This window comes from Typopeltis vanoorti, chromosome 10 (genome assembly GCF_054136105.1).
Source record: "Typopeltis vanoorti isolate ZY-2024b chromosome 10, IOZ_Tvanoo_1.0, whole genome shotgun sequence".
NCBI classification, from domain to species: Eukaryota; Metazoa; Arthropoda; class Arachnida; order Uropygi; family Thelyphonidae; genus Typopeltis; species Typopeltis vanoorti.
Window position 1 is genome coordinate 31,783,758 of NC_143558.1, and position 26,930 is coordinate 31,810,687.

Genomic DNA, 26,930 nt, shown 5'->3' on the forward strand with positions numbered 1-26,930 from the left:
TTTTTATCTACCTATTCTTGAATTGTGCTTCCACCCTAATTGCATATTGATGTCTTGCTCTTAACAGTCTTTATTTTCATGGTCTTTGCTGCCATACTGGTCACATGTGGCACAGTCAAGACAAGCAGTTTCTGAATGACCATATTTCTGCATTTAAAGGCACTGCAGCTAAACCACTAACATCTGTAAAAGCATCTGCTTTTACAGATAGTAATGGTTTTGTTTGTTAAAAGGTAAGGATGACATTTCTAGTGTGAACCAGATGCTCATCCCTATGTATCACTATTCTTCTTAAGGCTGTCACTCTTTAGTCCTTGAGTTTGGAATGTATCTCTTCTTCATCAGGGAGATTCCACTTTAATATCATGCCTCGAGAAAAATATCCGAGTGGGACCTGGGATATTTTTCATGTCAGGAGTATTTGTAATTGGTATTCCTCTGATAGATATTGCATGCAGTAATTTTTCAGATATGCTACTGTATGACCCTCATGCTATTAGAGTACTCGAAGGCCATGGGGTCTATTCATTTCTGGCCTTACAACTATGCCCTCTCTATAAACCTTACTATAATTCTTCTATAATCTACTCTTTCCCCTTTCAATATACCCTATTCCTCCTATGGGTTTAAATTCGGAAGAAGGCTAGTTCAGAAGCTTTAAGGTAGCAGCCCTACCACTGAACTATTCCATCGTCAGGCTAGTCCCCTGACATGGAGAACATAATTCTACTTGTAAGCTGACAGAAAAAGATAATCAGATTGAATCTATGGAAAACAACCCTGGAATGGAAAAGGTAAAACAAAAATGGAAATGACAAAATATAATACACATAGCAAACTGGAATGTAAGAGGAATAGCATATAAAGAAATAGAATTAGACCAACTATTAAATTAAAGAAATTTTAAAATAGCAGTTATCACTGAAACAAAAAAGAAATTAAAAGGAACTATGAGAACCGAAAATTTTAATGTGATATACAGTGCAGTCGACAGAGACCAAAGAGCACAAGCAGGAGTCGTGATTTGGATTCATAACTCCCTTTCAAAACAGTTAAAATATTATAAATTATGGAATGAAAGAATAATAGAAGCTAGAATAAAAATAGATGGAGGCTATTTAACAATAATTATATGTACCAGAAGAAGGAAGAGAACAGGATAATATTGATTTTTATAATCAGCTACAAAACATATATAATAAAATAAATAAAAATGATTACGTAATTTTAGCAGGAGACTTAAATGCAAGAATTGGAAACACAAAAATTAATAATAATATAGGAATACATGGAGAACATACTCTAAACAGGAATGGCAAAAAATTGATTGACTTTGTAGTTTATAATAACCTAAAAATAATGAATTCCTTCTATAAACATAAAGACATACATAAATATATGTGGGCAACAAGAGGATGGAAATCAATATTAGATTATTTTATATTAAATGAAAAGACATCAAAATTTTCACTAGATGTTAGAGTTCACAGAGGATATGAAATAAGTAGTGACCACTTCCTTGTTAAAATAAAATTAAGATTACCACCTAAATGGCTACAAGTAACAAGAACAGAAAGGAAATTTGAAACATTTGTTTATAAAACTAGACTATTGAATGACACAAATGTACAATGGCTATATGAGCAAAGAATTGACCAATATCTAGATAAAATAAAACAAAATGAAGAAATAGAAAGGCTTAATATAAAAACGATACTAAATGCAGCAGCAGCAAATGAAAGCTTAGAAAAGTCCAAAAAATTCAATAAAAGGAAAAAACTGGGATGATACAATCAAAGAAATAATCAAAAAGAAAAAAGAAGCCTACCACAAATGGTTAAGCAGTAAAAGATTAGAAGATGAAATAAAATATAAAAGAATAAGAGCCATAGCTAAAAGAGAAGTCAGAAAAAGACGAAGAGAATCATGGAACAAATTTGTTTCTAATTTAGAACATGATTTATATAAAATAAGACCCAATGTATATAAGATTTTGAAACACTTAAATGCAGATACCAAAGAAAACATAAAATTAAACACTGAATTGAAATTAGAAGAATTTCTAAATTACTACACAGAATTGTGGACAGATAAATATTTTAAAAAAGACAAATGGCAAACAATTAACGAAAATAACTAAAGAATTAGAAATCAGCCTGAAAGAAACAAGTAACGGAAAATCACCTGGAGAAGATAAGCTAGGTTCAGAACTATATAAATACGCAGGAACAAGATTCAAAGAACGACTCTTATTATTTTAAAATAAAATTTATTCAACTGGTATCCCCCCAATAGAATGGAAAAAAGCAATTGCGATTCCTATCTTTAAAAAAGTTAATAGAGATGACTCGAAAAACTACAGACGTATCAGTATACTAAATTCCTGTTACAAAATATACAGCAGAATCTTAAATAGCAAACTAATGAAATATTCCGAAAATTTTATTTTAGAAGTACAGAATGGATTTAGAAAAGGATGATCATGTATAGACCCAGCCTTTTGCCTAAAATGAATAATAGAGAAAAGAAGCGAATACAATTTAGAATCACATATCATTTATTGACTTTGAAAAAGCATTTGACAAAGTTAAACGAAACATATTATTTAACATATTACAAGAAAGACAAATACCAAATAATATCCTAAAAGCTATCATAAGTATATATGAAAATTATCAAATACAAATAAGATTAAATCACGAGCTATCATATACGAGAGAGATAAGCCGAGGGGTTCGACAGGGATGTTCCCCCTCTCAGCAACTCTTTTTAATATCTACTTAAATGAAATAATAATAAAATGGAATAAAAATTTACATCAAGGAATTAAACTTTCTCCTACAGTAAACTTAAACACTCTCCTCTTTGCTGATAACCAAATAATAATTACAAATTCTGAAGATAATTTACAGAAAGCTATTTTAGATTGGATCTAAATGAGATAGCGAAAGATTATGGTATGATAATATCAACAGAAAAATCAAAAACTATGGCCTTTAAAGGACAAGATCTAGCAAGAACTAAAATAATAATTGATAACAAGATCTTAGAACAGATGAATTCATTTAACTACCTAGGATGTATGATCACATATGAAAATGAAAAAGATATAAACGTAAAAATTTCAAAATATTTAAAAATAACAGGTGTAATTAACTCTATATTTAAACCAAACCTAGTTCAAAAACAAACCAGATTAAAAGTATACAATACATTAGCCCTACCAGTCTTAACGTATGGAAGCAAAATCTGGACAATAAAACAAAAAGACAAAGATTAATAACAGCAGAAACGAAGCTTATGAGAAAAACTGCAAAGTATACCCTATTTGATCACAAAAGAAACGAAGAAATTATGAAAGAATTAAACCAAGAACCAGTAATAGAAAAAATTTAAAAATATAAACATAAATGGATGGAACACGTTCAAAGAACGCAAACAGAAAGATTACCAAAACAAGCCTTAAAGTACAAGCCATTAGGAAAAAGAAATCCAGGACGTCCTCTTAAACGATGACTTCTAAGTCCGGAACAAGCCATGCTAGGTCTAAATCCTTGATACGCATGATGATGATGATGATGCTACTGTAGCTACTTCAATAAGGATATCTCCTGAATGCAGTTTCTTTACATCTTTTGGAGATTCTGCCAGCCAACCCTTCTGGATGAAGATGAATGACATTTTACCAATTGGACATTCATCTGCCATCTGTATCATTAGTAACAATGGCGTATTTGTTGCAACTTCTGATGTTTTTTTTGTTTCTTATTTTGCCTTTAGTTGATGATTCTTTGGTTTCTGTTCCTGGTTGGGGCATGCTGATAAACAAGAGGATGAAGAAATGTTCATTCTTACGTTGAGTTGTATTCTGCCCCAGAGGTGCGCCATAAATGGATGCTCACTCACTGGCAAAAAATGACTGCACTCAAGAGTAGAACATTGGTGCTATCCTGGAGAGTATATGAGCACCACTGCAAGCCTTGGAACTTGTCCCCAGACTATTTGAAAGCAAATTTATTGCAGCACTCTTGACCCATGCAGACAAGCCCACTAGCCGACTGGTCCTGTCCAGACCATCCAGGACTGCCCATCTTGCAGAAACAGAGGCCAAATAGTGCAAAACTACCAGGATCCTCCCCCCCCTCCCCCAAACACACACACACACACATATATATGCACACACACATCCTTTTTGGAAATCCAAGGGTTGCATTGAACAAAAAACACAGTGGCAAGGCATGAGATTCCAGTGATGATCTGAAAGATAGAAGACTAAAAAAAAAGATTCAAAAGAAATAGAGTGAAAAATGTAGGAAGAAAAGCATACATCAAAAATAAGAATAAAAAGGGCCAGAAGCATTACTGAGAGGTCTCCACCACCAACAAACAGGTGCCTCACATGCAGGGAGGTATTTTTTTTTTTTTTAGCAAAAAGTAGATAAGAACCCATATTTTTTCAAGGCAAGCATTACTATGCAAGGAAAAAAGTTTTGTTGTTGAAAGTAGTTTTTTATTTGGTTATAAATAAATTAAACATGCCAAGAAATTATATTCTTGTTTGATCCTTTATCCAAGTGTAAGAAAACCAAGTCTGCATGTAAAGTATCTTCACAAATATGAAACTTTATGCCAGATCTAAGTTTGCATTAATTTTCTGTTTTCTAATAAGCCATTCATGGAACACCTTGATTCAGGCCACCCAGGGGAGTATTCCTGGCTATGTTACTTCAGCACAAGCTACACCGAAACTCACCATGATTATTCTCTTGAAGATTTAGAAGAATTGAAATGTACACAAGTATCACTCCATGCTATTATTACAGAAATGACATTCTTCTCGGTAACTGAAGAAGTTCTGCACATTACTAAGCAAAATTTTTTCTAAACTATCCTAATCACAAGAGTGCTTTCAGTAAGCAAGTATTTTGCTAATTTCAGAATAACATATATTAAAGTTTGAAAAAAACCATCGATGGAAACTGTGCAATTCTGAAGTAAGCAAAGTAACTAAACATTTAACCCACTGATAGGTTAAAACAAAGAGATCAAGGGATTCAAGATACAACTTCTGGAAAAATGCCAGTACCTTTTATATAGAGTAATATTTACATTCAGAAAGGAAAAATGTTCAGCTTTAGCCCTATTAATACAGTTTAATCAACTCAACAAATACGAAAAACTCATGCAACAAACTCTAGTAATCAAGAGAGGAACAAAGGAGTGGATGGTGTATTAAGTGATGCAGGGAAAACAAATAGGTCAAGCATATCAATTATAGAGATGAAAAAGTAAGAAATTAGTTATTCAGGATATATTTTCTTTCTAAAGAAATGGATGTATTTACATCCCTTTCTTTACTAATAAATAAGCTGAAGGGGGAAGGAAAAGTAATAAAAAAATAAATCCCCCTCGCAAAATAATAATCATGCAAAATGTAAATTTCCTATACTTATTCTACATAAGTTTTTGCTCATAATTATCAGAACAGTTTCATCTTTCAGAAAGAATCAATGTCAATAAAGCAAAATAGCTAAAAAAAGCTTTTAAAATTGGAATAAACTTACCTTGATGCCCCAAATGCTGTACATGTGAAATATAACTGCCTTGTTTCAAATGGAAACAACATTGGACAGGAATAAGTTAAGTACTCACACCATTCAGGCTGTGCTCCTGATGACAATACTAATGGATCCTATAAAGCACAATATAATAGTGAGTTGCCAATTTATGGGCTGTTAAATCTGTTTATAAATATGTAAAAACTTTTTTTTTTTTTTGAATTGGTTATTTAAAGAAAATTAAGTTTTTAAATTTCAATTTAAAAACAGAATTTTATGTCACTAAAGCATTATTCTTTCTAGAGATTTTAGGTAACTGCACTGTACTGACAGTGACTTCTTTTGCATTTTTATTCTAGTTTTTTAAAATAAAGTCTAACACACGAGGGGCAGACGATCTACAAAAAAACAATGCTGGCAATCTTCCTGGACGTGGCGAAAGCCTTCGATAAAATGTGGCATAAAGGTCTCATCCAAAAAAAAAATTTTTTTTTTTTTTATTTAGTGCCTCCATAGCACAATTGGAAGAACGATGGTATGTTGCACCCTTCAATTGGAAAAGGCCTGAGTTCGATTCCCGTCATGACTGGAGGAATCTTTATATGGACTTTTTCAATTGAAGGCGAGTTAGCCGATCATATACAGAGGTAGCAGGGGTTTTTTTCTCCCAGAAACTCGGGTTTTTCATCCTGCATACAGACAAATCGGTCCATCAAAACACATGCAATTTACAGACAAAAGACACTTGTGGTGGTGGTGGACGGTAGATGGTGCTGATGTAGATTGGTAGTAGAGGTTCGGTAGTGGTGGAGAAAGAGAGTTGTACACTAGGTGTCCTCCCGCGATGAGTCTTCAGACTCCTTGGAGGTGTCATGAATAATAATAATAATAATAAGTGATCAGAGAGAAGAGCAGAATCTATTAATATGTTTCTTAAGGAATCGGGGGTAATATGCATTGGGGAAAATGGTATGGAGATGACTGTTCCAAAGTAGAGAAAGATAAATGAAATGAAGGAAGAGGATGAGAAATTGGTTTATTAAGTCTAGAGCTGAAAAAAAAAAAATCAATAATGACCAGCAGCTGTCCATGTTTGTACATGATCAAAAAGTAAGTGGAGGAAAAGGGACAGCCAGTACAGTGAAGTAGCAGCCACGAAAGTACCTTTAGAAAATCTATAATACAGAAGTAGAGCATCAATGGGAAGGTGTCCATTGTGGTTAGCCTAGTGGCTTTGCACTTTGTGCCATATGTCTAGGGAAGGAGTGTCCTGGGTTTGATTCCCATCGAACGTGAGGAGCTTAAGGAACTTCCTCAGCCATAGCCAAGTTAGCCAGTCTTGGACGTGGACAGCAGGGTCCCCCCCCAGTTTATCTGGGGTTTTTCATCCTGCAAGCAGGCAAACCGGTCCCGTGAACACACACAGATCTACAGCCATAAATACTTAACCCCCCCATGAGGGGGCTCAACTCGCCCCAATAAGGAAACTCCATATGAATAAATATATAAATGGGAAAGTAACTCGAGGGGTCAGTGAGAGAAGGATCATCTATTAAGTGAATTGATCCCTTCGTGATAATTCAGGAAGTAAGAATTATAATTCATTGATTTCAAATAAACTGTTTTATTTTTTATCATTACCTTATTTACATATATATATATATATATATGGAGGTTTCAGCCTTCCATAAATTAAAGGACAAAGAGAAAACATCACAATGGCTCAAAAACTGTATGACAAATTTTTATATCATATGGTGAAAAGCTGTATTATATAATATGATATGAGATATGAAAGAAACACCTACAAAAATATTAAATAAAGTTTAATTCAGTAACAAATAGGTACATGTAGACAATGGTCAAGAACAAGAGGGCAAAATGAGATTGTCAAAGCATCTCAATAAGAATGTGGTCACCCTCCCCTCCCCTAATATAGCATTCTCAATGTTTCATATTGTTTATGATGGCATCCAGGAACTCAGTTGTTAATAACAACCATTACTTCTGCAAAACTCACTCCTAAGTCCCTCAATATTTTGGGAAAAGGGTTGAGTGCAGCAACATACCTGTCTAGAGTATCTCATATCCATACGTACAATAGTCTATTCTTAAAGATGTTGGCCCATTATCCAATGGACCAATATCTTCAATATCCATCCTCAATGAGAACAAGCATTATCATCTTGTAGGATAAATGTTTTCACTATTGCATCCACACATGGACAACCATAGGGTTCAGGATTTCATAAGTTGCAGCCTTCATGGTTCTGTCAGGAAGTACATACAAACTGCATCCATGCAACTAGACATCTCCCCCAAACTATCACATTACCTCCACCATAAGTGTTTCTTTCATGGATATTAGAAGGATGATGATATATCCCTTGTTCTCTTTGAAAGCGCATGCCTTGTATCGCTTCATATAGAAAATTGGGATTCTTCTGTCATGGGTCCAATTAACATGGAGCATGGCCAATTTTAAACATTCTTTCCTGTGCTGTGGAGATAAAGGCATACAGACTACCTTTGTAAAGCCTTCTGTGCACAGTGGAAGCAGATATCAATGTTCCTGTAGTCAGCATGAGGTCAGATCATAGCTGATTTGGGGAAAGCAGTACTGTTTCGGCTAGTAGATAATCAGTCACCCACTGCAGTTGTAGCCTGTGGATGTCCCTTCACTGTATCTCAAGGATACTGTTTGTGACTGTTGGAATTAGTTCCACAGTCTGTGAACCATGGAATGACTCACATGGAACCATCTGGCTACCTCTGCTTTACTTTGGTTGGTCTCTAGACTTACGATGGTTTGCCAACTAAATTCTTGAGTTAAATGACATCTTGCAGCCATATCTAAGAATTTTGCTGTCACATGGATCAGCATTAGTTTTTATATAACATACCAATTTTCATACGTGCCCCCTACACCCACTACCAGAATAATTGTGATTTTTCTCTTTGTTCTTTAATTTATGGAAACCAGTGTATATAACAGCATTTTCAATAAGATAGGGTACTGGCTCAAACCCCAAGGTACTCAATGGTGTGCCTAAATACCCATAACAGCATCTCAAATTTGTTAATCAATACAAATGCAAGAAGCTTATAAGTGTTTTATTGGAGAAAAGCAACTGCAATAGACAGTGTAACTCCCTTTTCATAATTGGCCGGGGGGGGCATAATAATTCTTAGGCGAGTTTTTCCAAATATGTAAGCACGTTTTAGATCATTTTTGACCACCTTGCCATATACAGTTATTTTATTTGACATCATTTTTCTCCTTTGAGCTTTGAATTGTCAGTGCACAAAGAGGCAAAAGATGTTAAAATCATGCTTCAGTAACTCTTGCTATATGGAATTATATAATAAAATTTGGAATTTTGGATGTACACAAAATGATGTCCTTGAGTTTTTCAAATTGATCATTTCAGCTGTGAAATGATATGATGTCTTTATCTTATGCATTTGACTCAATGGTCTTTCATGTCCAAGGACCAATTCTTTTCCTTTTTCATTGTGTTACCTGCCTTCTCTAATGCCTCAAAAAATTCCTCCACTTCTTCCTGAGTAGAACCCTCTGTGGGATGATAGACATATAAGGAAATAAAACTTGTTGTCCAGTTCTCCATTCGGATATTTGTCTATATTATTCTATTTGACATTGAAGAAGATTATCATCATATTTTGTGTTGAATACTATAACTACTCCTTTTCCCTGATAGTTATTGCCTGAATATAACATTTTGTATTTGTTGCTTCGAAAAATCACACCTCTTTTTGTCTTTTTCGTGTTGATAACACCTATTATGTTGATTGGTACTTATCCAATTCTTCTGCTAGTACCATTTCTTTTCGATTGATGCTTCTTCTAAGTAAATATTCAAGAGTATGACTGACAAATGGTCATTATGAATGATACCTTTCTTAATGTTCATTCTACATGTCTAATTGATCATTCATTATGAATGATACCTTTCTTAATGTTCATTCTACATGTCTAATTGATCATTCATTATGAATGATACCTTTCTTAATGTTCATTCTACATGTCTAATTGATCTTACTTGATGACTGCTTTGCTGTGTGTGCTGGCAGTAGTTATTAAGTGCACTTATTATTTCACAATCTATTTTCTGTTTGCCAAATGAAAGGTCTCTGTTTAAGGATCTATGAAAAAATATCTAGACAATCCTATTTTTTAATCCCTGCACAATTTGAGTATTAATTAGGTTTCCCTTAACCCATTTTTGAATTATTCTTGTGAAAATTTTGTAGGCTCGGCTATGTAATTTTATTGGTATATTGTTACAGCATCTTTTTTTTTCCAAAAACAATTTTGTTTATAGAGTTACTAAACAATTATTACTCCTGCTGTCACTTTGCTTGCTTAGCATTTGTCCATTATGAATTTTGTGAATAATATTAATTTTAATACAGCAACCACATTTTCAAATAGAAAATAGAAAATACAAATGTAGTGAGATGAGAGTACTTGCCATTGGTCAGAATTGTCCAATTAATCCAGAGCATGCTAACTGCTTTGGTCATCCTGGTTGGAAGAGTGATGTAGTGTCTTCTCTGCTTTCTCTCCAACAACCATGATATGATTTAAATCAAATTATGGTAAGCAAGTGTAAGTATGGAAAATATGGTAAGCAAACAAACTTTGCATGTGGAGTAACTTCATGACCAGGTTACTTGCGTATGGAGGCTAATGACTTCACATCATCTTGGATAAAGGATGAAACCAAGAAAAGTTATTAGCCTCTATATATGAGTTGCCCAGTCCTGAAATTATTTCAGGTGCAAACTTTGTTTCTTACACTTGGATAAAGGATGAAACCAAGAATATAATTTCTTGGCATCTTTAATTTATGATCCAATATTATTGGATCATATGTTACTGTCTGTCTTCTAAGGCATTTCTTACTGTATCAATCTATCTAATTTTGGGTCTTTGCCTGGGTCATTTTCCTGTCATCCTGGCAAAAAACACTTGTTTTGCTAATATTTTCCCTCTCATTCTGCTTAAGTGACCACACCAGTTTTGATTACCTCTGTTCACACATTTTTAAATGCTAACAATGTCAAGTTCTTTCCTAATATCCTCATTTTTTTTAATATGATACTATCACTGATGGCATCTGTTCATTCCCCTAATCATTTTCAGAACTCTCATATTTGTGGACTCCAACTTTTGGTTAAATGTTTCATTTCTAACCCAGTTTCAAATCCATATGTTAAAAATTGGTTTGCACGCTGTCTCGCATAAAGTTAGTCTAGTGTTATGACTAATTTCTCTCTTTTTTCATATAATGTTTGTCAGCTGACTTCAGATTATACCAGCTTTGCTAACTGTTGTTAATTTGAATATATAATTTGCTATCTTCACCAAAAATTGTGCCTAAATAGTTGAATTGTCTTACTTGTTCATTCAGGATGCAAATGATGCTATCAGTATTGCAACCTATTTTCACTGTCATTGTCTTTTTATGGCTAATTTTTATACCAAATTTATTCCAGAAAGTATTCAATTTCTTTAGAAATATAACATCACGCACATAAAGAGATGAGATTAACATCTCCAATTTTGATATCAGGTTTAATGCCACTTTCCTTCATAAATTGATCTGAATATATGATATGAATAATAGTAGAGATAATGTACATCCTTCATAATAATGTTTGACATCGCATGGACCTTTCCAGCAAAGCACATTTCCTGATTTTAGTGTTAGTAATTCTTCTAATTTTCTTTTCACTTAGTCCTATTATATCTCATTTCATTTCATTTCATTTCTTTATATTCCACCTTTTCATCTTCTGCTAATATTCTTATATTTTATGTAGCAATCATGAAATGAGTTTTCTTGCACTTGCTTTTATTATTTTGCTTCAGAGTAGCATGTCCAGTCCAATAGCTCAGTTTCTCTACCAAGCTAGATTTTCCAAGAACCATAAGACCAAGTGATGCCAGATACTATGAGCTCATTTTTGTATGTAGCATATTCATGGTTTAATCGGAAAGGGGGGTTATCTTTTCTCCAATGAGGAAGAATCAGCTTAGAAGAGGATTGGCAGTAGCCCATCTAACTAGAGCTGTAGAACACCATTGATGTTATTGCTCACCTTCCATAAGGGAAGCTACCTTAGTGACCAAGTAAACTCTATAACTAGATATCTCCACCCTAAGTGACAGAATATGATGTTGGAAAGCCCTGCTGGTAGAATACACTACAAATGACATAGCTCAATACATCCATGAAACATGTAAGCTTCCTTCATCATGTCGATGTGAGGTTTCCAGTTATGAAGAAACAAAAATAATAACAACATGAGGATATTCACCTCATCATTTGATGAAAATCTCTTTCCTGCCAGCCATTTTTTCATGCTTGGAAACAGATAGTAGTCTGAGGGAGCTAAATCTGGAGAGTGGGGTGGGGGATACAAAAGGACTTTGTAGCGTAAATCGAACAATTTTGCAGTCACAATTGCAGAAAAGTGAGCGGGTGTGTTGCCGTTTTCACCACGATAAGAATCCAGCTTCAAGCTGGATTCATTTCATGGTGAAACAGCTTCAAGCTGCCTTTGCAACAATTCACACGCTGACGCTTTTGATCCAGTGTGAGCAAACATGGCACCCATCTTGCGGATAGTTTTCTCATATGTAAATGTTCATGTAAAATATTATGTACATCGTCATTTGAGATGCCCACAGCCTTAGCAATTTCACGCACCTTCACTCTTCTATCATCCATCACCATATGATGGATTTTTTTCAATAATTTTTGGAGTAGTGACCTCAACAGGGCATCCATAACATTCAAAATCACTTGTGCTGATATGGCCACTTCAAAAGTTATTAAACCACTTATAAACATTTGAATTGAAGGTGCAAACTCACCATAATGTTTATCAAGCTTAGCTTTGGTTTGTTGAGCCATTTTGGTTTTCAAAAAGTAATGTTTAATCACTACACGAAATTCTTTCTCATCCATTTTTCACAAATCACAGTACTTGATCGATTTAAATGAATGCCAAACACAGAGTAATAGATCTATCTGACTGAATCTTAGTGCGTGATTCTCAAACAGTTGCCAGCAACTAAAAATAACCTTGATATGTACTGGTGGCACCACCTTTTATACTTTGAACAGACTTATCGAACAGCCCTCATATGTTATCATAGGCAACCTAATGTCTCTTAACTGACAGGGCTGCATCTGTTTAACTTATTGAGTCCACCGATTCTCCCCCACCACAAACAGATAAATTCACTGCACGCCTCCCTGGATAAGTATACTGATTGCTCCCTCCCCTAAGTTTTGCCAGTGGATGTCTTTTTGTTTGAAAAACAAGGTTTGGATCTTGTTTTGAAACTCATCATCAAATTCCTAGCATGTATCCTCATGGGGTGTACAGGATATCATGATAGTGCTCTACACAAAAAAGTTACATCACTGCTAACTTGTTGACCAATAATAGTTGTATATGTGAGCCTATGCTTCACTACTGAAACCTGTTTAATTCTGATCCTTTTAAAAACATTGCAAACAACTGTTGGTGAAATGTACTCAATTTTTTTTTTCCCCCATTAAAGCTAAATGGTGATCCTATTTCAAACTGTCTGTATAATCTTGTATCTTGTACAGCCTAAAGTGATATAATATCATAATCAATATTATATCACTTCTTTTTATATTCTTCAATATTATATCCTTTTTCTTATTTCTTGGTGGGTTTTCTTATGAGTTTATGCACATATTTAATTGGGAAATTAGCATTGGTAATGAACAGTCCATGTCCTAAACAGAAATCCAAGAAGCAGAGGTGTAGCTAGTCTGCCCCGGGTGGCACTTTGAACGTTTTTGAACTTTTGTAGTTAATTCTAAAATACAGTCTCGAGAACTGATTTCCAAATATTGTAATATTACTGTGAATTTTCTTCACAATTGCTGTAAGTGTTGCTAGTTGTGAGAGGAGTTTTCTAAATTAAAATTGATTAAGAATTACCTACATTACTATGAAATAGACTTCGGCAATGTCATCGACGATTTTGCTAACAGAAAGGCAGAAGAAAATAACATTTTACAATGTTGGAATTAAACTTTTACTTCAAAAAATAAACATAGTGTTGTAATTTATTTCCCTATATGTCATTCTGACTTTTTGTAGTATTTTTGATGTGTATTGAGAGGGCGGCAAACTCAGAGACCACCCTGGGTGGCAAAAGCTCTAGCTACACCACTGCCAAGGAGTATTCAATATTATTATAATTCCTGCCTTTGTCTTCAAATTTCCCCAGAGCACTTATTTTGTTTTGTGATTTTTATTATTATTATTATTTGACAGCTCCAGGGAGTCCAAGTACTAATCTAGGGAGGGCACCTACTCTACAACTCTGTCTCCACCATTCAATCACCGACTGACCGCAACTACACCAACGCTATCTACAGCTAAATCACTGGTATTTCCACAGACAATCACAAACATCCATGCCCAAGGCAGGATTCAAGCCCACAGCCTTTTAGCTGGAGAGCAGATACACTATCCACTCAGCCAACCAGGCCAGCTTTTTACTCTGCTGTTTCTGTTTCCGTAAGACGTGAATTAAAACAAACTGAAAAATACGCAACTGCAAGAGAATGAAAATATTGAAAACATTTGGAATCGTATCGAGGATAGCATAAAAGAAGCAGCAAAAAACTCAACTGAAGTTCAGATTAAAATACAACATAAAAAAACAGTTCAATGAAGAATGTGAATTGGCAATAAATAAAAAGAAAAAAGATAGAAGCACTTGGCTTAATAACTCAACTGATATTCAGGCCACTCAGAGATATAAAGAGAGTGGCAAGGAAGCTAATAAAATAATCAGACAACAGAAAAAAAAAATTATGGTAGGATTATTTACTTTACAGTAAATAATCCTAGAAAATTTTCCATGAAATTAAAAAACAAAAACCAGGCAGACCTATGAAAACAACTACTCAACAATAGCAATGAAAATACCAGCCATTAGAGATGAAATAGCAAACAGATGGAGAGAGTACTTTAACAAACTCCTAAATTGTGCTGAACCTGCTGAGTCTTTTAAACAGAATACTTATCATACTTGTCATCCAGAAATATTTAAACCTTCACTATCTGAAGTAGAGGAAAGTATAAAGCAGCTCAAAGACAACAAGGTGCCAGTTACTGATGAAACAGTAGCTGAACTGATTAAATATGGAAGTAGTAAATTAACCACTCATATACATAAGCTGGTAAACTTAATCTGGAAAAAGAAGAAATACCTGCAAAAATGGAAAGTATCACTAATCATTCAAGTATATAAAATGTGAAACAAAAATGAATGTGAAAAAGAATCTTACCCCATGCTAAAGAAATTTAGATTGTGAATATCAAACAGGATTCTGAAGAAATAGATCGACAGTTGACCAAATGTTTACACCTAGACAGAAACTAGAAAAAAAAATGGAAATATAATCTGCAGATCCATATTTTATTTATAAAGTTTAGAAAACCATAGAAAGCATGATAGCATTCACAGAGAAGACCTTCGGGGTGTAATAGATGAACTAGAAGTACCTCATAATACGTTTAATCAAAATTTGCACCACTGATACCCGAATCATGATAATAGCTAATGGAATTAGATCTGAACCTTTTCATATAAAGATTGATTGAAGCAAGGAGATGCCCTTTTGCCCATCCTTTTTAATTTATCATTAAAAAATTTGAGAAATTGTAAAAGAAAATGTAAAAAGAGCAGTAATATAGGGATATGCAGATGATATATGCCTTGTTGGAAAAAATGCTGAAGACATTAGAACAACATTTAGAAAACTCAAAATTGCTGCTGAAAAACTAGGATTACAAATCAATCAGGATAAAACTAAATATTTAGTATGCAGAAATTACAATCAAAGTAAAAATGGCCAGTTTACCATTGATAACTTGAAATTTAAAAGTGCTGCCTCCTTCAGATATCCAATAGCAATACAATTCGTTCATTCATACAAGTGTTGGCACATATCATATTTTTCATAACTGGCAAAATTTTTGCAATGTGCGATGCATAGTTCTCCTTTGGCAAACATTTAAAATGACTGTGTTCGCATTTTTCATAAAAATGGAGAAAAACAAGTTTCATGCAGTGATAAAACACTTTTATTTGAAGAGGTGGAAAGCCATGCAGATCAAAGTTGAGTTAGATGCAGGTCATGGGGACTCTGCACCAGCATTAAAGACTATTTATTTTGGGATAAATGAGTTTAAACGTGGTTGTAAGTCCATCGAAGATGAAGCATGCTTCGGAATGCCCAACTGAAGTCACTATGAAGAAAATGATTGACAAAATCCATGGTATCGTTATGGAAGACTTCAGAGTGAAAGTGTATGAGATTGTAGGCATCTCAACTGAATGGGTGTATAATATCCTGCACGAAAAATCTGTGTGCACAGTGGGTGCCGGGATAGTTGACTGCCGATCAAAAGCGTGCAAAAAGTCATTTCAACGCAGAGTTTGGCGATGTTTAATAGCAATTCGCAGGATTTTTTGAGTCAATTCGTGACCGTCGACAAAAGTTGAATCCACCACTACACTCCTGAGTCCAAGCAGCAGTCAAAACAGTGGAATGCCCAGTGAAAGAGCTCAAAAAAAAAAAAAAAAAACCGAAGACCGCTTTGTCAGCTGGGAAGGTGATGGGCATTGTTTTTTGGGGTTCCCAAGGAATTATCATGTTAGACTATTTAGAAAAGGGGTAAGACAATAACAGGAATCTATTATGTGTCATTGTTGAACCGTTGAAAAGAAGAACTGAAGAAAAAACAGCAAGATTGGTACACTGTCCCACACATTGGCCATCGCAATGGCAAAATTGCACAAATTGAGGTTCGAATTGGTTACACATCCACCGCATTGTCCGGACTGGGACCCATGTGACTTCTTCTTGTTCCCAAACTTAAAAATTTGGCTCGGTGGGAAAAAATTTCTTCGAGCGAGGATGTCATCAAGGCTGTCAATAACTTTTTTTGCACAATTTGACAAATCCTACTTTTTAGATGGGATGAAAAAATTGGAAACTCGCTGGACCAAATGTGTAGCCCTTGATGGAGACTATGTTGAGAAATAAAGGTGATTTTTTCCAAAAAAATGTGTTTACCTTATTTTTTACCAAACTTTTCAAACAACCCTCATAGTTATAAGAAGATAAATAAGTAAATGAAATGCATGTACAAGGTTTAGTAGCCTGAAAGTAGCAGTATCTAGATATAATAAATATCTAGATATTTAGTAGCAGTATCTAGATATAAATAAATTTAAAAACATCATGCAATTTGTCCAAATCACGGTAACATCTGACTGAGCATATAGGGCTTGGCCTGAGAAGTAAAAAATGCCACTCCTCTTGTGTGAAGTGCTGGCGCTCCACCAGAATATGACTAATGCTGAGACTGGTGTAGCAACTCTCACACACAGGTGGATCATCAGCCCTCAGTAAATAAAAGTGTGTAAGATGACTGTGACCTATGCAGAGCTTAGCAAAAACAACTTGCTCTATTCCTATGTTAACTAGACTGCCAATGCTTAATTTCAGGCTTAATCTCATGCATTGCAGTCACAATCCAGGAGTATTTGGGCAATTAACTTTAATTTTATAAACCATGTGTAGTCAGTCAATATATGGGACTGAGAAACCATTATGTCAAAAATATATAAGCTGATCTAGCAGCTGCAGTTCCCATTTCCCTTAATTCCAAGGTGATGACTGGGAATCCAGCACAACCAAATATCAAAAATCAAGAGTTTTTATTTCGTACAACAGGTTTAACATCTCATGCACTACTAGATGTAGATTATACATAGGAGAGGAGATAGCCTGTAAAGAGCTCAGAGTCTATAAATTACACCCTTTTGGTAACAGTTTTCTTTTATATGCACAAGTGCAACTCTGCTGTATAATTATGTACTGTATTTGAGTGGGATCTTGGAGATGGTAATGTTAGGAAAGACAGCAGCACAGTCAACAGAGATATCCAATCTTGAAAATCAGTATAGATGGGCAAGAAATCAGAGTAAGCTGCTCTGTGTGCATTCAACAATTGGAGAATGTGCAAATGAAAGTGTATGAGACTTCTGTAGTTAACAATGTGAAAGGTTGAAGGAAGAGGTGCAAGGCTGGCATGGAGGAATGCAGTTTTGTTTGGTGCAGATAATGTTGTCAACATTCATGCCAATTAGTTTCATAGCCTCTTCTTTTATGCAAATACCAAAATGACTGATGTGTGGGATATGACCTCCCAACGTAGAGAAAAGTCTAGTCCATGTAAAATGATAAGGGACTTTAACATTTTCATGTAAGTAATAGAAGGAGTTAATTTGATTCAACATAAAGACTCTGAATGGATGATGTCTGAAAAGCACCAGTAACTATTTGGACACCCTGATGATGGATAGGGTCCAACCACCAGAGCATGCTCTACCTTACAGAACTGAAATCCTTGGATCCATAAACAAGTTTTGAACATACAAGTGGAAGATAAAGGCAGAAAAAGAAAATTGATCAGCATCCCATCAGAACATATTCGATGCTTTTTTTGCACTTTTCCTGAAGATGATGAATGTGTATAAAGAATGTTAGCGTTCTCTCAAAGACGCATACTAAAAAAACTTGGCTCTTGGTGCTACTGGGTTAATGGCTTGTCCCATTCATAACTCAGGATTTGGGTGGAGAGAGCATTTTTGGCAAAAGTATACACAGACAATTTTTCAGCAGAAAACCTGAGTCCACATGACAAAGAGACGATGAAGAGACATGATCAACTGCTTGCTGAAGTTGTCGTTCAATTACCCTCATATTGCAGGAGTGAGAGTAAATTTTGAAGTCATCGACATAGAAGCAAGTGCCTACTATGGGAGGAAGCTGTACAGTAATTGAGTTCACTTTGATAGTGAAGAGGATTACACAGAACCTTGAGGAACCCTCTGCTCTTTTTGGTGATATGGCCAAGATAACTTGTTTCCCAGATAGAAAATTCTTAATAAAAACAGGAGAGTGTCCCCTCAGACCAAGATTTAACAGATTTTTTAAAAGGCCACATCTTCAGACTGTGTCATAAGCTTTTTCCATGTCAGAGGGCACTGAATAATATGCTCTCGTCTCAGGATAGGGTCTCTTATATATGTGTCTAAATGGTGTCTACAAAAGTCATTTGTGTGTTGGAAAGAAGTTTGTTGCTTTCTAAGCACCAGAGAAGCTTCGCATATACAATTTTTTCCAAGATCTTACAAAGACAACAAATCAGAGCAATTGAATGTAATTGTTGGCCTATGGTGGATTCTAGCAGTTTTGGGATAGCAATGCCAACTGACTTATGCAAATATTTTGGAAACTCTTCCTCTGTAAATATTCTGCTGTGGAGTAAGAGAAGGAAATCCACAGAAACGATGGGATGTGTTTTATCATCTCATAACAGATGCAATTAGAGCCAAACGAGCTGGTGTGAGACAGCAAAATAGTTCTTTTGAGGTTGCTCCTTAACAAAAGGCTGACAGTATAGCTTTATCTCCTTGGTACAAAAAACTTGGCCTCTGTTTCTCCTTTCTCATTCAAAATTAGAAAATAATGATGATATGAATGTTGCTGAGATTCTGGTAAAGTTTTCTCCCGTGTCTGCAATAGTATTGAGATCAGCAACAATACACCCATTACATATCAAGATAGACAATCGATGTGTTCTGTATCTACCTTGCATCTTTCCGATTTTATCCCATACTATTTTTGCACTGTTGTTTGAATAATTATTGAAGTAAATTGAATCCAGGATAGTTTTTGACTGTGATGTCTCACATAATGTGTTCTATATTGATCTTTTTTTGGCTGCTTTGCACTCTGATCCACCAAGGCTTTGGATAGAATAAAATTGGGATGATATTTTTTGAATATCATCCATATTTTATTTATTTATTTTACTATTTGGTCAACACACGAAAGGTCACAAGACCTTCAGCACACTATGTGGACAAGAGGAATAGAAGAAAGGAGGAGTCTGTTCACATTTTGCTTGAACAGCTGAAGGTTGTAATCTTTAGGAAAGGCAGAGTGGATAGAATAAAAGAGAAGGCAGTGAAGTTGGTGCAGTGAGTTTTAAGATAGATGGACTGTAAAAGGGGTGTTGTTAGCAGTGGCTCTTGTTTTAATGATTTTGGTGGAGAGATCAGAAGAATGATAGAGGCCAATTCAGCAGAGCATTGTCCATGAAAGTATCTGTAGAAGAGGCACAAAGCTGAAACTATGAGAGAGGGAGTGAAATGGGTCTATGAGAGAGGAATCATTAATTAGCCAGATTGCCCTCTTCTGGATAGAATCAACTAATCTTAGAGAGGATTCTGGTGCACCACCTCAAATATGGGAGCAATATTCCATAGCTGGGTGGATTTAGTCTTTGTATAGATTTAGCAGTTGTGAAAGTGTGAAGTAGTGTCTTGTGTGAAAAAGTACACCAAGTCTTTTGGCAGCTGCAGAAGCTATAGTTGAAATATGATTGTGCCAGTAAAGATTGAAGGGACAAGTCAGTCGAAGAAGAGAAATATGATCGTGTCTGTATATCTCGGTATTACTGAAGGTAAAGGGGAGGGATGAGAGCTCTTTCTTGTGAGAGATCAGACAGAACTGAGTTTTGGTGGTATTGAAGTTTACAAGGTTATCCTTGCCCTACTGGGATATAGCTAGGAGATCTGAGTTCAGGTCAGTGGTCATGGTAGATCTTGAGGATTCTAATACTTGTACACTAACAGGTTTGTCAAATGAAAATTTGTCGTGTGTCAAATGTCAAATGGATTGCATCAGTATTAAATTTTGCAAGATAGGAAAATGCACTCCAATCAGTCTGGTCCATTTTCGACATGGGCATCTGTGTAAGAGGGCATAGTTCCTGTGGAGACAAAGGGCTAATTATAGAGAAATGATCGCTTCCTTATGTTTTCTTCAACATCCCATGCAAGCAGTGTGAAAATGGTAAGGCATATGGAAAAAGATATTTGCTCTGTTATTAATAAGTTAGAATACATGGTTGTCGAGCATTCGCTCAATGATATGACCTCATCTATTTGTGTTGGTACTATCCCAGAGAGTGTCATGTCCATTAAAGTCACCCATGAAGTATGGCTGAAGCAGTTGCAATATGAGATCATCAAGGCTTCATAGACTTGTCTAATTTCTGTAAGGATAAGTACTTACCTTTGTCTGGTTTATATTGCTCAATAGATTTTGAGAAGTTGAGTAATCCTGACACATCTTTAGATGTGTCAGGATTACTCAACTTCTAAACTTCTAATTCACTTTTTCTAATCAACCATGCACTCAAGTGAAGAGCCAATTGGGAAAATGTTACTTATTTAAAAAGGTTTTAGAAGAACTGGTAGGTTCTCCCAAAACAGTTCAGAAACCACATTCTGGAGATTTACACCCCATAAAACACTCAACACTCATAAAATACTGGTATCGTAAAATTCAGGTGCGTAGAAATTATCAAATGGTGTAGTAGACATATGAGTCTGAGTAGCTGTTGACATTTTCTTAACTGCTACCTTCTCAGCATAAGAGGATCTTAGAATGGGTGTGGTAGTGGTTATCTTCCTTTTTGCATCATGATATGATATATTTTGTTCTGTTCTTATTTTTTGTATTTCTTTTGGTGATCCACTCATAAAGGGCAGAAGTAGAAGATCACCCACTCACTTGCATGTCAGAAGTAGAAAGATGCCATACTATGGCATCTTTCTACTTCTGACATGCAAGTGAGTGGGTGATCTTCCTGATAGTGTACACATTTAGCTTTCTTTGCAGAGAGAGAGAGAGAGAGAGTGATTATCATGCTCTTTACTCAAAAGAGCATGATAATCATATTTGGGCATATCCATGTTTCTGGCATTTGAAGTATCTTAATGGATTAGGGATGTAACAGTCTAACAGGACACTGAGATGCCCTACTTTAACAGATGTTGGAGGCTTAGGAGTATCAAAAGTAAGCATGATGTTTCTGGTTGAAACCAAGTGACCATCCCTAAGGATCAGAATGCACCCTCATACCTGTCACCACGTAATCCTTCGGCTTTAAACATATTGTCTCATCAGGAACATCTGAAAGATTCCATTCTGAGATCACTCCTCTCAAGAAATTGAGTTTTATGGGGTGTAAATCTCTAGAATGTGGTTTCTGAACTGTTTTAAGAGAACCTACCAGTCCTTCTAAAACCTTTTTAAAGAAAGAAGGGTAACATTTTCCCAATTGGTTTTTCACCTAGTGCATGGATAATCAGAAAAACTGCTACATTTATACTGGTATTATGTCTTGTGTTTCGTATTTCTATTATCAAAAGGTAATCATTACTTGGCTGGGACTTAGGGTCCCTGAAATAATTGAGGATGAAGGAAGGATTCATGCCTGAGTGGTTTTTTTACTTTAGCACCAGAGCTCCCCACCAACACAGAGTCACAGATGGACACCCACTCTCCAGCAAGCAATGACTATACTCGGGAGTGGAACACCAGTGTTACTCAAACCACTATACAAACACCACAGCTAGCTTTGGGCCCTGTCCTCAGACCATGGGGAAGGAGAATTTCTGCAGCATACTTGATCCTTGCAGTCAAGTCTATTAGTCAAGCAATCCTATCTGGGCCATTCAGGACCACACATCTTGCCAAAACAGAGACCAAAGTAGTGCAAAACTACAAAAATTCTCCCTTTCCATAAGTCCACGGACAGACATGTCAGAAAGGCATTGGATCCTACTGATGGTAGCATGGTTGAACAGATAGTTAAAAAGACTCTGGGGTAGTAGAGCGAAGAATATCTGAAGAAAAGGAAAGAAAATGAGGAAGAATGAAAAGGGCCAGCACTATCACTGGGAGGTCTCTCCCACCATGAACAACTACTTAACATGGAGGGTATATTGCAATCAGCAAAGCTATGATTAGACCTTAGTGAGAAAAGATTATTTATATAAAGGAAGAGTATAGGAAAAAGCAGAGCTGTGGGCACTCCAGCATTGATACAACCATCCACCATAACATGCAATAAACATCTAGAAAAGAAACTGGTGATCCACTCATAAAAGGCAGGAATGAAACCATACGATGGCAGTTTGGGAGGAAGGCCAGATTCAATCAAATACTTTGACCAAGAAATATCAAGTCACCAAATGGGATTCACTTGCATCCACAGGTGAGTAAGCTGTAAACTCAGTGAGGAAGTCTGCTATAGAATAAGAATGGTGGGATCCATACTGGTGATCACTAATTAAAACTGATGATCTTTTCGATCACTTTTGAGAGTATTGAGGTGAAGGCAATGAGATGACATTTTGATGGATGATTTTTTAATTAAGAAGCTTGAGAAAAATTTGCTTCCATGGTGATGGATAGATACCAAGAGCTTAGAAAACAGCTTCAAAGTGTGTGTGTGGGGGGGGGGGAACATTTGTTATGAATGTTAAGTTTCTTTGCAGTAAGAAAGGGGTAAGAACTAGATCTTTCTCTCACAGAGCAGTGAGTGAGTTTAAGGAAAGCTATGACAGCTGGTTTGGGTGATGTGTGGCAGTCCTCAATGAGTCCTTGACTCCTTGGAAGTCTCAGATGATGATGATGATAATGATAATAATAATAATAATAATAATAAAGTGATGCCAGGTGGCTTTTAATTTTGAAGCACAAACTCTTAGTACAACTGGAGGAATACAATCTGAGCCAGAGAACATATGAGTATCAAGGCTATTGAGTATCCTTCTGACGACCTTCTGATGAAACATCATAAACTGAGGATGGTTTTGGAAATAGTAGGGAAGAATCTGCTTTCCAAGAATTGAAAGAGACAAATGATGCCAAGAGCTATCTTATGTTTAGATGTGGTCCATGTTCCATCATTTGGGGGGGGGGGGGGGGGGAGAGAAGATAGAAACATAGTATAGTAGATCTAACTGATAAGCTTAGACGTTGCAGGTTATTCATTACTTATTTTTTTCACGGTATTAACAACACCACAAACACTTTTATCAACAAGGATGTTTTTTTAACGCTAATATTTCGCTGATTTTCAAATCAGCATCATCAGAGCACAACACACATGTAAACGCGACAGTGAGTGAAACAATATAATTGCAGAAAGACAAAAGATCTAAAGTCCTATTTTTGGCACCCTCTAACGGGAAAAAAAAAAAAAAAAAGCAGTTATCCAGGAGTTTTTCTTAGGATAACCGTCTCACAAAAATATTATTCCATCCTTTCTGAAATTCAAAGAAAAGTTGCAATCAGCAAAGGCACATCGTATTTATCGACGGGCGAGTTTAGCGCTTCTTCGAGAACAAATCGCCGCTACTCGCATAGAGCTTAGTAAGCTAAACAGCGCTATCACAGCTCTACAACAAGAACTAACTAACGTGTTAAATCTTGAAATATGGACGGTCCTACAGCAGATCTCCGAAGTTGCAGCAAAAAAAGAATTCACAAAAGTTAAAAGCAAGCACCTAAAAAAATTTGAACTACTACAACAGCGCCAACATACGAAGTCCCGACCGCAACTTCGACGAGACCACGTGGTCGTAAACCTATCGTCGGAAACACTCACTGAAGAAGCCAAAAACGCCCTCAGTTTAGGACATAACTTTGCCGTCGCGCCCAAACAAATTCCTAAACTCGAAATTATGATGAAAGTAGAACGGGGTATCCACGATCTTCCGCCAGCAATGGCCAACAACGTGCGACTAGACATAGCAAGTATTATAAACAAAGCTAAGCCTCCAAAAAGTAATATACCACATAAGCAAATAACTGCCCTAAAAAAGTTATACAATAATAAAAATATTATTATTACAAAAGCCGATAAAGGAAATGCAACAGTTATCATGAATAAAGAAGAGTATAACAAAAAAATGCAAGATCTCATATGTGACAGTTCTACGTATCAAAGTATACATCGAGACCCTACAATGACGCAAAAGAAAAAAGTCCGAAAATTACTAAAAAAAGTGACATCATGGCCCAAAGAAATCATCAGGAAAATAAAACCAATTCATGTTAAAACACCCCGCATTTATGGATTACCATAAATCCACAAAACTAATGTTCCCCTATGCCCCATAGTTGATAGCATAGATAGTCCCACATATAAACTGGCCCGGCATTTAGCGAAGTCGCTTGCCCCTCTTACTGGCAACTCCTCTACTTTTGTAAAAAATTCTATCCATTTCAAAACACTGGTTAAAAATCTAATCCTAAAAAATTCAGACATAATAGTTAGTTTCGATGTCACCTCCCTATTTACCAATGTACCACTTATAGACACTCTTGAATTAATCAAGTCTAAATTTCCCCCAGATATTTTTGAATTATTTCAATTTACCATGAATGCAGGTTACTTTACATGGGGGGGTGGGGGGGGGAGGGGGGGGGAATTCTACAAACAGATTAATGGTACTGCTATGGGTTCCCCCCTCTCCCCCCCGTTAGCAAATTTTTACATGGAACACTTTGAAAACAAAGTACTTACCACAGCTACATACAAGCCACTAGTGTGGTTGCGCTATGTAGATGATGTGTTTGCCATCTGGCCCCATGGACAAGACACTTTGGATGCTTTTGTCACCTACCTAAACAGCCAACACCCCAAAATTCACTTCACAGTAGAAAAAGAATCAAATAACTGTTTACCATTTCTTGACACATTAGTCACCCGCCTTTCAGATGGATCACTATCTTTTTCTATTTACAGGAAGCCCACACACACACAGGAAGATACCTACATAAACAATCACATCATCATCCAGTCCAACAGTACGGCATTTTAAAAACACTGACACACAGAGCCAGAGCCATTTGTTCTAACGATACAGCTCTGACCACTGAACTCCAGTACCTGCGCCATACGTTCTTAGACAACAGCTACAATCCCTACAAAATAGAAAAAATACTACATAGGCCCATTACTTTGCCCCCCCCCCCCCCCTAATACACAAGAATACAACATGACCATTTCTATTCCCTATATCAGAGGTACATCGGAAAAGATAGCCAAAGTATTGGTGAAACATGGCCTTCGCACCACCTTCAAGCCTCATGTCAAGCTGGCAACTCTGATCCGCTCACCAAAGGATAAACTTCACCCTTTAGCACACCCAGGAGTGTATGAAGTTCCATGTGACTGTGACTTGGCCTATTATGGGCAAACAGGAAGATCAGTGAACATCCGCCTGGAAGAACATGAAAGATACATTCGCTACTATTACTATGGCAAGTCAGGACTGGCAGACCACGCTTTGGACACTCCTTCACACAGGATTAGATGGAGAAAAACGAATGTGCTATTTAGGAGTCGTTATAGATCTGAAAGACTATTTTTTGAGTCAGCAATGGCTTTGAAGAATTCTCCCAACCTTAACAAATATGGTTGCATTAATTTGCCAAAAATTTGGGAGACGGTTATCCTAAGAAAAACTCCTGGATAACTGCTTTTTTTTTTTTTTTTTTTTTTTTTTTTTCCGTTAGAGGGCGCCAAAAATAGGACTTTAGATCTTTTGTCTTTCTGCAATTATATTGTTTCACTCACTGTCGCGTTTACATGTGTGTTGTGCTCTGATGATGCTGATTTGAAAATCAGCGAAATATTAGCGTTAATAAAACATCCTTGTTGATAAAAGTGTTTGTGGTGTTGTTAATACCGTGAAAAAATAAGTAATGAATAGTATAGTAGATGTGCCCACCAGCTTTGGCAAGGGAACAGAAGTCCAACTATCATATTTCATGCATACAAAGTCAGCTTTATATTTGCCAATGATTTTTTATGCAGCTGTCATTGACTGTATCATAAACCGAGTGAGAGGCTAGAATTTTTAGCTTGAGCAATTGTAGAATAACCACAACAATACAACTTATTTTAGAACTTGAGGTAAAAATAACAGAACTCTCACCTGCTTTTTCCACTTTTCAGTGGCTATGCATTACTTCAATTATCTAATATGTTAAGAATTGTATATTTCTGTTTTTTTACAATTATTATTTTTCTTTACTGAATTAAATTTTAACTGAAGTTATTTCATCTTTGGTATGTATACAATTTTATATGCAATATCTACATAATTTATTTTATACAGCATTCCTCATACGAACAATTAATTGATTGAACTTAGCATACTCATAAACACAGAAACACAATGTACAGGCAAATCAGTGTTTATGAGAAATTAACACACAGAAAATACAGTGAGTGGGCAACAGGTTCATTGTGTAGATGAGTGATAGCTTGTAGATAGCAGTTGTGTGTAGACAGTGTATTGTATAGAATGGAGTGCCCTCCTGTGCTGAGTTG

General features: G+C 35.9%; 1 protein-coding gene across 9 annotated transcripts in view; it reads right to left on the minus strand.

Moving 5' to 3' along the window:
- Ufd4 (ubiquitin fusion-degradation 4-like) overlaps nucleotides 1-26,930 on the minus strand; it is an 831,523-nt gene that overhangs the window by 123,091 nt on the left and 681,502 nt on the right. For all 9 annotated transcript variants that reach the window (XM_090399614.1, XM_090399612.1, XM_090399618.1 and 6 more), the window contains one exon: nucleotides 5,565-5,692. In XM_090399614.1, coding sequence (XP_090255740.1) covers nucleotides 5,565-5,692 — 128 coding nt within the window. The remainder of the gene's footprint in view (nucleotides 1-5,564; nucleotides 5,693-26,930) is intronic.